The sequence below is a fragment of the Fukomys damarensis genome, unplaced genomic scaffold (assembly GCF_012274545.1).
Source record: "Fukomys damarensis isolate Sample0158 unplaced genomic scaffold, DMR_v1.0_HiC HiC_scaffold_16, whole genome shotgun sequence".
NCBI lineage: Eukaryota > Metazoa > Chordata > Mammalia > Rodentia > Bathyergidae > Fukomys > Fukomys damarensis.
The window spans coordinates 40,965,239-40,983,283 of NW_022900928.1; the positions used below are offsets into that span (position 1 = coordinate 40,965,239).

The following is an 18,045-nucleotide window of genomic DNA, read 5'->3' on the forward strand; positions in this document are numbered from 1 at the left end:
TTATTTTCATCTTTTCATTCTCTCACATTTTTTTCTTTTCCCTTTTTGTTCTTCCCCTACGTATCACACCTTCCCTACACCTTTAGCTCCTTTCCTCCCATTTCTAAATGTCAGTAATCTTATTAGAATCTTATGCATTGTTGCAGAATATTCACACCAGGGAAACTATTCGGTATTTACACATGTGGGACTTATTTATTTCACTTAGGAGTATATCTTCAATATGTATCCATTTTCCCTCTTCAATCTCTTTTTTCAGAGTGCTGTAGTTTTCAATGTGGATGTCTTTTGCTTCTTTCATTAGATTAATTCCTACATACTTCATGTTTTTGAATGCTATTTTGAAAGTAATTGTTTCCCTAATTTCTCTCTCAGTGAGTCTGTTATTTGTGTACAAGAAGGCTATTTATTTTTTGGTGTTGCCCTTGTATCCAGCTACTCTGCTAAAAGTGTCAATTAAGTCTAGAAGTCTTTTGGTAGAATTTTTCAGGTCTTCAATGCAGAGTATCATTTCATCAGCAAATAATGACAGTTTAACTTCTTCCTTTCCTATCTTTATTGCTTTAATTTCTTTCTCTTATAATTGCTGTGGCTAATATTTCCAGAACTATATCAAAGAGGAGTGGTGATAGTGGGCATCATTGTATAAAAGCATCATATGTTAGGTATCCCATAAAAATGTACTATTTTATGTTTTTATATATCAATTTGTAAAACAAATTTAAGTAAAATATTTTTTTAATTTAAGATAAAATAGAAAACTTTGTTAAGTGAGGGTAAATTCTGAAAGGAAGAGGAAAAGCGTACTTGTCTCTTAATGTCCATAGAGAATTATTTCAGAACAGAATCCCCGAGGATTCCAAAATCTGTGCATACAGAAACCCTCTTTATAAAATGACATAGTATTTGTATATAATCTACACACATCCTCTCATATACATTAAGTAGTCTGTAGATTAGTTATAATACCTAATGAAATGTAAACACACTATTAGGCTATATTTTTAGGGGATAATAATGATAAAAAGTGTGTACATGTTCAATACAAATGTGATTTATTATAGTAAAACTGTGATTTACCAACTCTTTTGCAAACAAACAATTCAATTCATGAACAAAATTCCTTCATAACTCCACACTGAGTGACTAACATGACAGTCTTGCCAACTTCTCCTGCATAAACACAAATGTATCCATCTTCCCCAGAATGGTGGAATGCATTGAATTCATGAACAGAGGTAACACTGTATTAGTAGTAGTAGTAGTAGTAGTAGTAGTAGTAGTAGTAGCAGTAGTAGTAGTAATAGTAGTAGTTGTAGTAGTATTTGCAATCTTCAGATATTTGAATCCACCCATACAAATCCCACAGATACAAAAAATCCACTGTAGTTATTTATTATATGTAGAAGCTTCCTTATTCATTATTTTTATTAAGTTTATTGGTACTTTCTAGGTATACAGTACAGTTACATTCATCATTTGGATCTTGTACCTTTATATGCTGTATCTTGGTTATTTTTTTCCCCATTCTCCTGCCCTCCCTTCACCTCCTCCACCCTTCCCTATTTGTTTCCATTTTTTCCTCATAGTTTTTCTTTTCCCTTCTCACCTTTTCCCCACCCTTCCCACTTCCCCTACTCCTTTAGCCCTTTGCTTCCTATTTCATATTATCAATTATACAATTTGAATCTCAATTACACTTTTATTTATTTATTATTTTATTTATACTTAATTCACTTTACCAGAGAAAGTCTTTGCTATTCACACATGCCTTCTTCATTATTGGTTCTATAACACTCTATGATCTCCAAAAAATTGAAACAACATAATTTTATTTATTTTAATGTAATATATAATATAAGCATCTTCCATGTTTGTGTTTCTAAAATTCAAATTCAAATATGCTCACTCCTTATCTAAAGTACCTAGGTGGCAAGTAGATTCTCAGGATGAAGCTCAAACTCTCCTCCAGATACATACAAGATTTATCACGATATATCCCATCCCCACCTTTCTGGCCTCACTTCCCATTGATCCTGCATTACCTACTACTCTACATTCTCTTCCACACCAAATCACTTTTTCCAATGTTATCAGTATGTAGACATCCTGTGGGTCTCTATTTTGAACACAATGTTCTAATTTACTCATCTGATTTAAAATTATCCTTTCAATGAAGACTTCCTGTATTCCTCCACTTAGTTAATCCAGCTATAATCCCTTATAGGCTGTGTATAATTTTACAGTAAAATTTTATGTGCAATAAAATTTTATCATAACATGGAATGAAATCCATGAGATTTGGAACTATTCTTATCCATCCTTGATGTTTGACATACAGTGGTTACAAGACAATATTTATTGAGTAAATAAGCAGCATCTTAATAAGGGAGCAAAGTAAACTTTGTTACAGTGGCTTCACAGGTAAGAGCACTGAGGTTTTGAAAGCCAGTACTCCCGACGTTGTCTGGAGGGGCTGGCCCTTTAACACACCTTTTCATAGAGTCATCCTGACTAGCTATGGCTTGTGATTGCAGTCAGGCTTGTTTTATTTGAGTACCATTTCTGCCTAATGTAGTATGTCTCTATCCTGGGTATGCATTATAACCACCTCTCCTTCAAAATAGTTCATAGCAGGGTGCCTGCCACTTAATGATATGCTTAAATGTTTATTTGAAAAGGAAAATAGACTTCCTATTGCCATACTTTCTTGAACTTTTACTACTTTTGTTCTTTTTAACTTTTGTGCAAAATTCCTACAAGTTTAATCATTAGTTTAAGTGATTTTAATCTGATTTGAACTCCCACCCATTCCCTAAGGATTTTTTCTGTCCTCAAATAAGTTAAAGAAGTTGTACACCATATAATTGAAATTATAGTCAGTTGAGATTGGCCACAGCTGAATTTCTTAGTTGTATAACCACCTTTTATTTAAATCTACTCATCCCTGAAAATCTATTCTCTTAAAGTGTGCATTTTTTAAAAGAGTTATGTTATGCAGCAAAAATTTCCAGATACCCCCAAATGTGTTGCATATAAGGCAGAGCTATGAGGAAATAAAGCTGGTAAGATACTATTATTTCAGACTGAGAGGCTCCAGTTATCCCCAGTGGTCTTAGCAGATTGTCCCTTTATTGTGTGGTAGCTCCCTTTGAGCTCCCAAACCCAGTTGTTGGTTTATCCATTTATGTGTTAATTAGGCACCATTCTGTCATTATATTGCTTAAAATCTGCCAATGGCTCCTCATAGTTTTCAGAGTAATGTTTGCACTCATTTCTTCTACATGAAGCTCCATATATCTGAGCTAAATCACCTTTACCCACAGATACTCACATACATACTTTCAGTTTTTCTGAACCATTTGAAAGGGCCACACACCAACCTACTTTTTCTTTGTTTTTCACTCTTCCTTGATAGTTTGGTTTCATTTCTATAACTTTTCCAAGCCTTCTGAATTTCATTTTTCAAAATTTAATTTTAAAGTTGTCTAAGAGGCTCCTTATCTGACATTTATTGTGCAAATAGATGTAATTACCCCTTTCTCTGTTTTCCAACATATGAAAGGTCCTCATCTCTCTTGATATTCATACTATTCTATTCTGATGTATTAACCAAACTGCAAGTGCTTAGAGCACGAGACAGTCCCTCACTTGGCCTTGTATTTCTAACACTTGGCATAATGCTTATACGTGCTGAGCTTTGAGTTAACTGGTTTGGAGTAGTGAATGGCAAAATCCACAGAGATCCACATCAAAATCACCAGCATGTCCTAGAGTCTTCCTTATCCCTGTACTGATGTATAATTGCTAGATAAGTGATTCTTAAAATGACTAATTAACCTTCTCTTTCAGAATTTGATAAAAATTTGGACTTTTCTAAGAAAAATATAGTGTCCATAAATTTTATGTAAAGAATTGCAAATGATTTAAATCTATCACCCAGCTTTTGCATAAGAGTTATGATGGGCATCAAGTGTTTAATGATCAGTAAGGTAATATAATTCTTCCTGGTGAATTTTCCATGTGGTTGGAGTGAAACATAATGAAATAATTGCAATACAATAAGATGAATGTAATAATCAAAGGGAAACACTGATTCTTATGAAGATTCCATTAAAAAAAATTAGCCTGAGACTTGAAGGAGCAAAAGATATAAAAGAAAATAAAAAGGGTCGGAGATTTAGCTCAGTGGTTCGGCCGCCTGCCTTGCAAGTGCAAGGACCTGAAAAAAACAAAAAAAAAAAACAAAAAAAAAAAAAAAAAAGAAAAGAAAATTTCTAAAAAGTACTGAGGAAGAAAAACTCAAAAGCAAATTATAAGTTAAGATCAATATTGATTACAGCAATATTTACTCTATGCTACACATTATTCTATGTGATTTTACCTATATTTTTTCATGCTACTTATAATAATCCCCCGAAGTAAGTGTTATTACCTATTAGTGTGTTAGGGCTCTCATAACATAGTAGCATGTATTGGGTGGCTTTAAATAGCAGAAATTTATTTTCTTATAATATTGGAGGCTATAAGTAGATACCAAGGTATCAGGAGGCTTTTTGCTAAGTCCTTTTTCCTTGACTTAAATATGGTTGTCTTCTCTCTATGTCTTTACATGATCTTCCCCTTTCCCTGTCTTTGTCCCAATTTTCTCTTTAAACATACCACTTGGATTGGATTGAAGTGCATTCCAATGAACTCATTTTAACTGGATTTCTTCTTCACAAGTCTCATCTCCAAACATAGTCACATTCTGAGGTACTAGGAATTAGGAATTTCCATATGTACTTGGTAGTAGGAACAATTCATCTCACTACATCATAATTTCTATTTTGCTGCAAATGAAATTGGGGCACAGAGAAGTTAATTAGCTTGCCAGTTTGTAGAGCTATTAATTATTAAACAGAATTAGTACCCAAGCTCATATCTTCAGAATCTTTGAGTCTAAACTCTCAATCTCTTTTTATTAATAGACTGAAAAATAAAATTCACTATCATAATTATTAAGATGTTCTCCATCCTGCTCGTGGGGCACCAAAATTCCCAAAGAACAGAAATATAAAACCTCTTGTCTACAGAAATTAACACTGGCTCTTGTATTGAGCTAGATAAGTGGTGGTTTCTGCTGTGTGAAAAAAACAGAGACATGACTCACCATTGTTGGGTGCTTGCTGCTTGTTAGGTATTGTCCTAAGCATATTGCACACCTGATCTCATTTAGATCTCATAACTCTCTGAAATTTGTTATTATCCACATCTTGCAGCTAACAAGGTAAGACTTATGCAGAGATTATTCCCATAAATTTCACAATATCAATGTCAAAAATGAAATAATTTTTAAAAATAAGTTTTATGTGTCTAGATTCTTGACTCACTTCCAGATCAGAGACTCAAAGTCAGGACTCTGTGCTAACCTTGCATATATTGAAGTTGTACTTTGCCTTATTTTGTTCTCATGTTTGCTTATTCTGCAGAGGCTTCCTGTTTTCACAACAGGACGTATCATAGTCTTCCCTCACCTCTCTTTACACTCAACTGCCTGCTAGAAATGTGTGCTGTAGACACAACACTCTGTATGTTCAGGGTCCTGCACAGTCACAGGTTTCCCTCAGGAGAGTATGCTAAGCCAATCACAAATGGCTCAGACCTAGGTCCACAATCCCATATCAGTGTCCTCTTTGACCCACTTCTCTGTTGTTACTTCATGAACTACTAAGCCAGTGCTGGTCAATGGTTCCTCATAACCTATGCAGAAAAATAGGAAAGAGTACAGATTTCTCACATACAAAAAAAATCATACATATTTAGCATGTTGACCTTTGTGTTTCACACCTATGTATTCACCTCTTTACTGTACTCAGAGATTTTGTAACCAAATGTAAAATTCTCAGCTAGTATAAAACAATAGAAGATGATTAGTCAACACTTGTACGTATAGCTCTGAAAGGTTTACTACCACTGTCTTAGTGGAAAAGTGTTAGAGTCGGAATAGAACCCTGGAGCTCTAGTTCTGCATGCTGGGTACAGTTACAAAAGTCACAGAAATCTAAAATGGAGCCCCAGCCCTACTACTGCTTTATTAATATATAATTATTGGCAAAATAACTGACTTGGTTTTCTCTCTTTAAAATGAAGTCAATAAAATCTTTACCATTTTGATTTACTGAGGCTTAAATTAGCAAGATGTATTAGGTTTTTATTACAGCGATTGGATTACTGTTAATTTAGTGCTGTAGGTTAGCTTACAAACTAAAGAGAGGGGGCACTGGTTAGGTTAAAAATATTGAGCTTCTAGTATGTGTTGGGCAGTGAGGAAACAAGGATAAATGAAAACCTGGGTATCCTTGGCTAATTGGTAGTATTGATGTTCTGGGATGTCTTCATCCCTTCCCTGAAAGCAGTGTTTCTGCCTCATTTTAAATCTGTGAAAAAATAAGGATGATTTTAAACCCAAATTTCTGAAGCAAGCAGAATGTTTAATAGATGTCTGGCATCTGCTGTCTGCATCTTTCCAGTGATGGTGAGAATCTTGCCTCTAGCTGCAAGCTTAGCTAGACAGTTACTGAGAGAAACATTCAAATCCTGCGCAGGGAATGCAAGGAAGGAGAAAATATAGGTCCAGGTGGGTAACACTAATTAATGTTGGAGAAAGAAATCCAGACATCAGCCAGAAGTGAGTTCTCATCTAATTCAGCTCCTTAGAAAATTGTTTATTATTTCCTCTTTGTCTTTTTCTTCTACTTCAGATCCAGAAGTGTTTGTATTTGTCATTTTTATGCTGATAAGAATCATTTCTAAATCTTATTGTACCATGTGCCTTCTTTTCCTAAAGTATAAAGTATGAGTTCTGTGAGTCATTTTCTCAAAGGAATACTTGGACATGTAGTGTTAATTAATGCAGGTGTCTGTTGAATAAACAGTTTACATGGAAGGCGAAAGTCAATCCGAGCCTCTTCTAAGTGGCCGCAGCTACACCCTCCAACCTAAATGGTCTGAGACAGAATTACCACACCAGGTACGCTACTCCTGCAGAAACTCTCCCATCGTCCTATGCAAACACATAGAGAACAGGCTATTTACTGATATTAGCAACAGAGTGATAATCAAGGCCAGTCAGTTCCAATACTGGATATGATATCAACTAGCTGTAACCTCTGGATTAGAATTATTTTGTTCCTCATAATATAAGGGGTTTGGATGGGAAGAAAGTAAAAACTATTACTTTTTTCCATAATTGGGCCCATCGCTTTATAGCTATTGCCTCATTTTATCCTTGAATATAATTGTTCGGCTTTTCACTTTCTTATTGAATTTTGTTCCCATAACCACATTAAAGTAGATAATGCCATCTCCATTCTATTATGAGTATACTAAGGCCTAGAGTGATTTCTCTGATTAAATTTAAATGGAGAACTTTATTATCATTTAAAAATTAAACTTTCTTTCAATAGGCAACCATTTCAAAACCAGGCCTACATGAAGAAACAAATAATCCAAAAGAATAGGAAAGGTATGGAAGCAGAGGCCTCACTATCATACAACTGCAGTTGAAAAATTTAAGTGACTAAATTTGACTGGCTAGAGGCATCAGGCTGGCATTCTCAAATACAGTATGATTATTATTTCATCTGTTCTTCTGACCTTTCAAAAACATGACATCTGTGAAAAGTAACCCTAGATTCTCTTACTTTTTCATTGTTTTACAATTTCCATGGCTTAAATTATTATACAGAGGTCAGTGGCTTTCAACTTTATTTCCAGCATAAACTTTGTTCTAAAATCTACATTCAAGTATCCAGCTGCCTGTCTGATCTCCTCACACAAATGTCTCAGAAGCATCTCAAAGTACAACACATCTAGACTCATGATATGAGCATCACCACTAGGGACACCACTTTTCCAGTCGTCTACATCTCCAGGAGTAAAATATCTTGTCTAGCAGCATAAGCCAGGAAACCGAATCTTCTGTGTCTCCTCATACTTTAATTGCACTCCTTGAATCAAAACATCTTTTCGCCTGGACGTAGTTTTTCATTTCCTTAATCCTTGCCTTCTGCACACCCATCAGCTTTATTTTCTGTCTCTGTCCATTGTTAGTACTGTACTAAAAGAATGGAGACTGAAAATTTGAAGAACAGAGATTTTACTTTTTACAGTTCGGGAGTCTGGGAAGTACAAGTGTGAGGGGCTTGCCTCTGGGAAGGCCCTTTCTGCTGTGCACTCTGTATTAGGGTTCTCCATGGGAACAGAGTCAATATAAAATATATTTATAATTATACAAGGGGATTCATGAAACAGGCTTAGAGGATCAGAGATAGAACAGTCCACAGTAGTCATCTTTGGAATCAGGGGTGGGAGAATCCACAATAGCCATCTATATGCTGAAAATCCAGAGGTTCCAATAACCGCTCGGCCCAAGAAGAAGGAAACCACAGAACACTAAAGATCAAAGATGCAGTGTCAACTGAAGGATGAAGGCTGGGACAGTCATTGTAGGGTTGCTGGCATGAAACTACATTAGAAGGCTGAACGAAGTGGAGAACAATGTCCAAAGGCAAAGGCCAAGAGTAGAGAGCATCTACAGAAGGCCCATTCCTCCTTTCCCATTTATTCCAGCCAGGCTATAAGCCTATTCTTTGGTGCCACCCACAGGGCCAGTGCATCTTCCCCTAGCTCAGTTTTCTGTCCTACAAAACAACTGTATACTGACACACTCCAAACTCTACTCTACCAGTCTTCTAGCTGGTTCTTCCTCATGTAAAGTTGACGTGTTACATATCACACATCTTATGGTGGAAAACAGAAAGTAAGAGATGAAGAAAGCAAGAGGGGACTCGATTTGCTATTATAATAAGCTCACTCTTGCAATAACTAGTGCATTCTTATAATAACAACACTAATCTATCCTTGAGGTCAGACCCCTCATGACTTCATCACCTCTTAATAGGACCCAGCTCTCAACAAAATTGCATTGAGGAGTAAGTGTTAACACGTGAACTTTGGGAGATGCAGTCACACTGTAGCATTGCAACCTGTGCAGTCTTTCAAAATGGTGATCTGTTCCCGTTATCACCCACCACTCCAGATATGAAAGGGATTTTTATACTGATTTTCAGAAAAAAAAAAAAACTCATATGACCGACCTCCACAGTCCTTTGTGATTGGCCCTAATTGACCTCTGTAGTCTCACCTTGAACTGCTCTTTCCTTACTCCACATAGGCATATAAGTCATATCCTTGATGCACTGATTCTACTCTACAAATTCTACTTTATCTTTCACAAACACTTTTCTGTTGTCTCCAAATGCTCATACATCAATTCTTCATATATATGTATCACCAAAGTTTTTCTCTGAGACTATAGACCAGATTATTCCCACCCCAGCGAATCCTGTTATCTTGGAACAGGATTTCTTTCCTTAGAATTCTTTCATAGAATTTACCAATAAATCATTATAGATTTATTTCTAAAATTACTGGTTGGTATTTATTTCTACCACTAGACTAAGGGTCACAATATCCCAGAAAACAGAATTTCACCAGTGCCTGGCATGTGGTAAGTTTATTATAGATGTTCAAAATACAAATATTAAATTATTTTTTCATGAATGAATAAATGGATTAAAAAGTATTTGATTTTATATATTTATGTAACATTTTGGTTGAGTTGGTGATTTTGGATATTCCAAAGCAAATTGGTTCCTAAATATCCAACCATATAATACTCCCTGATTAGTTTTTCTTTTTGATAAAAGTTTATTTTAGAATAATTTTTATTTACAAAAGTGTTACAAAGATATAGAGTTCTCACTTGTCATGCCTTATTTCCTCTATTTTTAACATTTTAATTGTACAGAACATTTATCACAATCAATAAATGTGTGTGTGTGTGTGTGTGTGTGTGTATCTGTGTCTGTATGTGTGATGCTGGGGATCAAACCCAGGATTTCATCCATGTTAGGCAAGCCTTCTTTCACTCAGCTATTCTATTAGTCCTATTTAAGCCAATACTGACACATTACTATTAATCAAAGCCCACTTTGTTAAGGTTCTTTAGTAGGTACCTAGTATCTCTCTCTCTCTCTCTTTCTCTCTCTCTTTTTTTTTTTTTTTTTAACCAGAGATGGAACTCAGGTCCTTGCATTTGCGAGGCAGGGAGCAGAACCAGTGAGCTAAATCCCTGGGCCGCTAGTATCTTTTTCTGTTACAGGATCCCAGCTAGGGTACCACATTACTTGTAATCATCATATCTTCTTAGACCCTTCCCAGTGATGAGATTTTTTCTCACTTTTGCTGTTTTTGATGGTGACAGTTTGGAGTACTACTCTAGTGTTTTTGTAAAATTTCTCTAAATTGAGATTGATCCGCTTTTCCATTGGATTGGGGAAATATATTGTGGTGAAGAAGAAAACAAGAAAAAGCACCATTTTCTTTTTATAGAATAAAGGGCTCATACACTAAATTTATCATGACTACTGCTAGCCTGATCACCTGGCAGAGATGAGTATTGACAGGTTTCTCAAACTTTTAAATGACCTGCCACCCTTCTGTACTCTATTCTTAAACAGAAGTCTTCAGGCAGCCCACAGTCAGAGTGGGATGTTATGTTCCACCTGCTAGACAGAGGAGCATCTGTATAATTATCCAGAGTCCTTCTGCATGGTAGATATTTGTATTTCCCGTATTTATGTATTCACTATTTTATATCAGACAGCCATATTTATTTTATTATTTTTTTAAGAGTAGGAAAAATTTATTGAGGGAAAGAAAGCTTCCATCTAAAAGAGACAGAAGGGGGACCAAAAAGTGGGTTGCCCACTCACCCCACTTTTCAAAGATGTTTTATACAGCAAAGCCATGTGGTGAGGTGGGTACAAAGCAGAACAAAACTGTAAGACCCAATAGAAAATTACAAGGTGGGCATGAGGTGGCAGCCATATTTATTTCATAACTTGAGTTATAAACTAAACTTATCTATTTACTTTTTTAGTTCAAATTGCTCCACCTTTGAGAGATTTGTCAGTTGTCTCTTCTGTCTGTTTCACATAACTCTAATATAGGGAGGGCTATTGCTGTTTTTGTGAACATTTCCTTAGTTTCTGGCATGACAAGATATCCCGCACTTTTATATTTCTTGCCCCCAGTTTAGAATCGGTCATTTCTCCCTGGAATCTTGGTTCTTTTTGTTGGACAGTAATTGCTCCATTCACTCTTCCTCCTGATATTCCAATTATGTACATTCTACATTTTTGAAATTGTCCCGCAGCACTTGATTTTTTTTTTCCCTTTATATTTCATTTTGGGAAGTTTCTACTGAACTATCTTCAATATTACTAGTTCCTTCCTTAGTTACATCAGGTTTACTGATAAACTCATTAAATTTGTTCTTTTCTCTCTTTTTTTGGTGCCGGGGATTTAACTCGGGTCCTTGTGCTTGCGAGGCAGCTGGTGGAACCACTGAGCTAAATCCCCGGCTCCCCGGCCCCATTTTTTTCTTTTTAGTGCTTTAGTCCTCTCATTCCCTTGATTCTTTCTTACAGTTTCCATCTCTCAGCTTACAATACCCATTTGTTCTTTCAGGTTATTTTTTGCTTTTTTTTTTTGGTGCCTAGTATCGAACTCAGGTCCTTGCGCTTGCGAGGCAGGTCACCGACCCACTGAGCTAAATCCCCGGCCTGTTATTTGCTTTTTCTAACAGAGCCTTAACATGCTATTCGTGTAGTTTTTATTTCCATGTATGACATTTTCAAAATCTACGTCATATTTGATTTAGGATTTGAGATTGCCTAATCAATACATATTGTTTTCCCCCTTACCTTCTGACTCACCTTAAATTTTTTTATTGCAAGTGAGATGTGTTTTTACCATACCAACTGAGGTAAACAGGCCACCAGTGTGAGGATTGATTTTAATTTTAATTTGATTTTTGCTGTAGTTGTAGTTCCCAGGGGTCTCAAATCTCCCTAATGTTTTTGTTTGTCTCCACTCTTGGATCTGTGCTTCCCTATTTATTCTTATTTCTTACACACCATATGTATTTTGCAGTTCTTTTAGTTATAGTCCAGGGCTGCTTTATTGGAACTCTGCTGGTATGGCAGCACAGTATCAGAGAGAGGAAGTCTCATAAATACCCTGCTTAAATCACAGTCTTTGAACAGAATAGTGTCTTGGTGCTGTGTCCTTCATAATTGTACCTCTACTGGTAGCCTCTTTTCCCTTACCTCGCCTTTCTTCCCTGGCTACAGCATTTCTAACCCATTTCCTCAAGGCTCTGACACTAGTGGCCTGTTTATTTCTCCCCTAGGTGAAACAGGAAGAAAACTGGACTAGGAGAATTTCCTTCCTCCTCCTGGGACAAGGTCCAATCATTTCCCTAGACTGTAGGGCCATGTTAAAAAGAAGGTTCTGGATGTAACCTGCAGTTGTCTCTCTACCTCTTACCTGACCAAAGCCGGCCAAAAATCTTTCTTGAATTTTTATCATTAAAACTTGGTGGATGTCCAAGATTGTAGATCCCCACAGCAGTATGTGGGAATCCCTCCAAAGATTACAATCTCAGGAATCACTTACTATCTCCTGTAGCCTAGATTCTGTCCCTACCTCTTTTTCAAAGTGTTTAAGGCCCCAGTTGCTTCTGCTCCTGGTAAGCGGGTCTCAGCCATGTTTCTCTGGATGCATTTATACCCGCAGTTATAGGGTTTGCTCTTTGCCCTGAAACCTCAATTTTTCGTTAGTCTAAGAGAAGTTGTCAACTTTCAAGTTGTCTAACTTTTTCTTACTGTAAAGATGGGCATGACAAGGGTCTTTACACGTCAGGCTGAAACCAAGACCCGCATGTTGGATTATAAATAAAATACTTCTCTTCATGTTTCCCGGTTTGATCACCTTTACATTTTTCCAACTCATCTGTTGTGAATTTCACTGTTGCTTATTTCCAGAAAAGTGTTCAGATACATTTTAAATGAATCTATGATAAGAAGATATTTTTCTCCCAAAATGTCAATGTGATTATGTAAGTTATATCCTGGTATTTCAATGTGAGCCACTCTAGACACAGTTTAATAAATCTAACTGAAGAAGAGAGCCACCGATGAAGAATTTAATGAAGATTAATTCCTTCATTTTGAAAGGTTGATAAGGTGGGCAAGCATATTAATGGTTTCATCCATTAGGTCATTTGGTGCTAAGAATTGATGACCTTGTCCTACTTAAGTAAAGAATTTTTATTGCTTGGCAGAAATAAGATTATTTATAAAATAAATTATAGTAGTAATTTTTCTCAATTGACAAAAGGCACATTTTTTGCCTCAAGCTCTTATCTACTGATTCATTGTGTATTGGATGGACCCTAACTCAGTAAACTCAAAGTTTTTGAATCTTCTTTCCATTCTGTGTATCACAATAATAATTTTTATTAAAGACCTTTCTCAAATACGCATTCCTTTGGCATTTTATTATAGCAAATCTCATGTCCCTCACCAACTGTAAATTTCTTGTAGAATAAAAATAGTGAGGAGGAAGACAGAAAGGAAGAAGTGCTATGGGATGACAGCTTCTACTAACCTTTTATCACTTAGCTATGTGTCTTGTTATTTAATTAATCTTCATACCAGCTTCATTTTTAGTAAAATTTCATTTTACTAAAGCAGATAAAAAAGGGGAAATCTACTAACTTAACTATTTTTATAATTTTCTCTTTTCACTACCTACAGATTTTTGTCTAAGTGTAACTTGGCCTACAGTAGGTATTCTATAAATACATATTTAATAGAGTTAATTTGGGAGAATTGGACATCATTGGACCATGTTTTCAGTATTATCAATGACCTGATGATCCCTCAATTAATTCATAATTGAATTCAAAACTTTGACCAGAGTAGTGTTGGAAATCCAGATTCTCTAAGCAAGTACTACATTCTCTATTATCTACTGTCTTACCTAATAAGTACATAAATAAGTTAATAAAGCACTCTCATAAAAAAAACATATAACACAGGATATTGCCTTTGAACATAGGTAGGACAGATAGTATTCTTATTTTAAGGATGTGTAGGCTAAGTCTCCAGGAAATTTACTGTTTTCTGAGTCGTATAGCTATTAAAAACAGAGCTAGGCTTTGAGGGAAATTCTCTAACGCCAGATCTAGACATTCTTTTTGTCATGTTTTTAATGGCCCACCCACTATATATTATTCTACAGCATGAATTTCTACTCCATTATAACTGTATATTTTTATCATTCATTTTTTTACATTTCTTTCCAGAAAGAAATGCATGCACCAGAAACAAATTCTGACTTATTGAAACAGAAAAAAATTACTGAAAAGATGTTAGCTCACAAAATAACTGAGAAGTTCAGAGATACGGAAACAAGGGAAACAGCTAGCAGTCAAAACATGTGCCAAAACCCTGCAATAAAATACAGGATACACCTACCTGATGGCTTCCTTTGCTTGTACGTCTGGTCTTCCTGCCCTTGAAAACTAAACAATGTTATATCAATTGCTATTGCCCATTACTAAAATGGTTTTCCACTGCCCTTATATCATTGTATCTAACTCCTCTAAAATCATGAATATAGGTTTGCCTGAATATTGAACAGAATCTAGCTTTGAGGGAGGCTGGGAAAACAAGCACATTTGCTTTAATCTATATCACTGGAGGTAAACTCTGTCTCCCACCCAAACTCGTTAAACATGTACTCCCCCAGATATCAGGTGGAAGGTAAAATATTTGAAAGCCCCTGCCCTGAACAAAAATGGTCAAATTCCATTACTATTTCCTATTTAATATTATGTATTCTTTCTTTGGACTAACTTTCTTTGAGGCAAGAATATATTTAATTTATGACTATGGTTGAATATTCACTCAACTAGTAGTTAATTGTCTTTATTCTGTGACATTCTTAAGGTTCTACACTGGTTGTGCTAATTTCATCCTTCTCCTAATTTTTTTTTTTAATTATCTTGATGCATCTTTCAAATGAGAGTACTTATGCAGGGCCAGATAGCATGAACTGATATAAGACATTTTGAAAGTATGAAGGTATTAAGCAGATTTCCGTGTCCTGAGATTTTAGTACGGGTATTGTTATTTTATTCTAGGAATTTAAAATATTTATTTTTATTAACAATGTGTTTCTGAGTCTGATATTCCTTTCTCTTGCAGTATTTTTGAACAGTGGCTCCGAAGACACCGCCCTCTTCAAGATGTTTATCCAGAAGCCAATACACCTATAGGGCATAATCGGGAATCCTACATGGTTCCTTTTATACCTCTCTACAAAAATGGCGATTTCTTTATTTCATCTAGAGATCTGGGCTATGAATACAGTTACCTACAAGATTCAGGTAAAGTTCAATTTCTTTCAGGTGGATGGCTAACTCTAGTTTGAGCAACATCTTTGAAATAGCACCAAAACTTATGTTTTTAGATTTTTATATTTAAATCAGGAATATGTAGTACAATCCTTCACCGCTCACCAATGTTATCAAGCGAATAAATATCTAAGGATCTTTGATTTTTATCTTCACTCTGCTCAATATAGGGAATTTTGTGCATGGCAGCAGTGGAAAAGCACTAGAATTGAGGCAGAAAAGATTTGGGTGTATGGCATATGACTCTATTCGCTGTTGTAAGGCCTTTGGGAAAGTTACTTCAGTTAGTTAACTCTCAGTTCATTCATCTGTGATTGGAACCAGAGTACCTCAAAGAATTGTGAGATACATTAACGCAGCTAGTATATGATAGTACAGGTAAATATATAGCAGTTTTAGAATTATCTTGGAAAATTTCTTTCTAGGGTTATCAAAATAATTTATGAAAATCTTGATTTTAAAGCTAATTAATAATAATGATATGCCAAACATGGTAGCACACAGCTGTTATCCAGGCACCCAGGAAGGCCGAGGCAGAAATATCACAAGTTCCAGGCTACCCTAGAAGTAAAAATAAAAGAGGGGCTCAAGGGCCCGGAATTTAGCTCAATGGTGCTGCCTCCTGCCTCTCAAGCGCAAGGACAGAAGTTCACCCCCTGGGAAAAAAAAATTTACTGAAAAAAGGGCTGGAGATATTGCTCAGTGGGAAAGTATTTCCTGGCATGTGTGAGATGATGGGCTCAGTCCTTACTACAAAAGGGAGTGTGAATTGCTATGCCTATGATTAAGATGATAGTATAAAATACTGCAACTGGAATTCATTTGGGTTTTATATAATCTTTCTAACTAAAACTGTCAGTATCTTCTTGAAAAATAACAGATAGAAAGTCTCCTCAAGTCCTGAATCTACTACATGCAGATTCTTCATGTGCATTATTATTCAACCATCTATTATGTCTTATAAGATTATAAGGATACTGGTCCTAAGAGAGTTTAAGTGGGTTTGTCAATAACAGTACTAATATGTGGATGAACTGGATGTCAATATTAGGCAATCCCACTTCACTACCCTGTATTTATGTCTCTCTAATATTTGAGGACTAACAACACAAAATAGTAAAACAAGAAATGGCATGTGGGAAAGACATTCAACAAGCAATGATGTTCTATTGTGTTCATGGGCAATTCATGAAACACAAATAAAAGATAAGAAAAATAAAACAAAAAAATGAATTAAATTTACCAGTGTATTAGCCTTTGTATTCAACTCTAGTGATACATAAATGAGTGGCATAGTTTCAGATCTCAAGAAGCTATGAATTCAGAGTGAAAGTCAGATTATTGTACAAAGGGAGTATGAAAAATTGGGCTATAAATGACTTATAAGCACAATCTTATAGGAGCACAGAGTTAATAATTAACAATAAGTTGTAATAGTTGAATCTAAGACAAAACAAAACTTGAAAGAAACAGTAGACTAGCAGGAGACAGAAAATGTCAGGGGATATTCTAAGCTAAAAGAATAGCAAGTAAAGTAGAAGTGAAATATATACAGTGTGTTTATGGAATATTGAATTGTTACTTTGATGGTATAAAAAGTAGAAAATAATATTAGGAAGATAAATTGTGTCATTCCCTAGTAATTAACACATATTCTTTTCCTATATGAAGTTTGTGCTGTGTCATTTCCTTTAATCTTCACAGAGTAGATACAATTATTTGTTTATTCCATAGATGAAAAACAGTAGCACAGAATATAAATGTTCCCAAACTGTTTGCAAGGATGCGCTGTAGCAGTGCTTGTTAACAAAAGTAACATAAGGGCCTATATTGTATCAATCTTGTCTTCCCTTTGAAGAACCATTAGTTGAACAGATTGGGTTTGATTCAACTTCTTTTAATTTATCTAAAGATCATAGTCAATACCATAATGAATACCTGAGGAAATTAAATATTTGAAAACACTGAGGTCACTGAGAACAGAGAATTTTGCAAAGGATGGAAGTAATGTAAGAGGAGATTCCTGTGAATCAAACAGAGGGACAAGAGCTGGGGATTTAGCTCAGTGATTCTGCCACCTGCTTTACAAGCACAAGGACCTGTGTTTGATCCTAGGTGCCCCCCCAAAAAAGAAAGAAAAAAAAAAGAGGAACAATCTCAAGCAACATGTTTCTATTTTATTTTTAAAAAGTACATAAAGAAACGAGCATATTGGTAACTATTTTGTAAGGTTTCACCATTTAGAACTTTATCCCTATTTTCATTTCCAGAACATGCTAGACTCTTGCATGGTCTCAGTTTTGAACATGCTGTTGTCTGCCTAAATTTTGACTATATTTCTCCATTTGTCAAACTGTCAGATAAGAAATCACTTCTGCACAGTAAGGTCAAATCACTCCTTTCCTCAGTTACATGGTAATTTTCCTGTGTATGAATCTGTCCCCTCTGCATCTGGATTGCAAGCCTCACAAGGTCAAAATTTATCTTACAAGTCTCTCTAAGCATCAAATCTGATACAGGCTGAAACCAATGAATCAATTTGAGTGCAAGTGATGTTTATCATGAGAGTTTTACCACTTACTAATGTAAATGAAACATGCTATAAAAATATCAACCCTTTTAGTACCCAGGTTACTTTTAAATATGTATTTTAAAAACCAAGTATTTTATAT

General features: G+C 35.5%; 1 protein-coding gene across 1 annotated transcript in view; it reads left to right on the forward strand.

Annotated features, from left to right (window-relative positions):
* The window catches only part of Tyr (tyrosinase), a 78,817-nt gene that overhangs the window by 52,431 nt on the left and 8,341 nt on the right, over positions 1-18,045 (forward strand). The window contains exon 4 of the mRNA XM_010633721.2: positions 15,165-15,346. Coding sequence (XP_010632023.1) covers positions 15,165-15,346 — 182 coding nt within the window. The remainder of the gene's footprint in view (positions 1-15,164; positions 15,347-18,045) is intronic.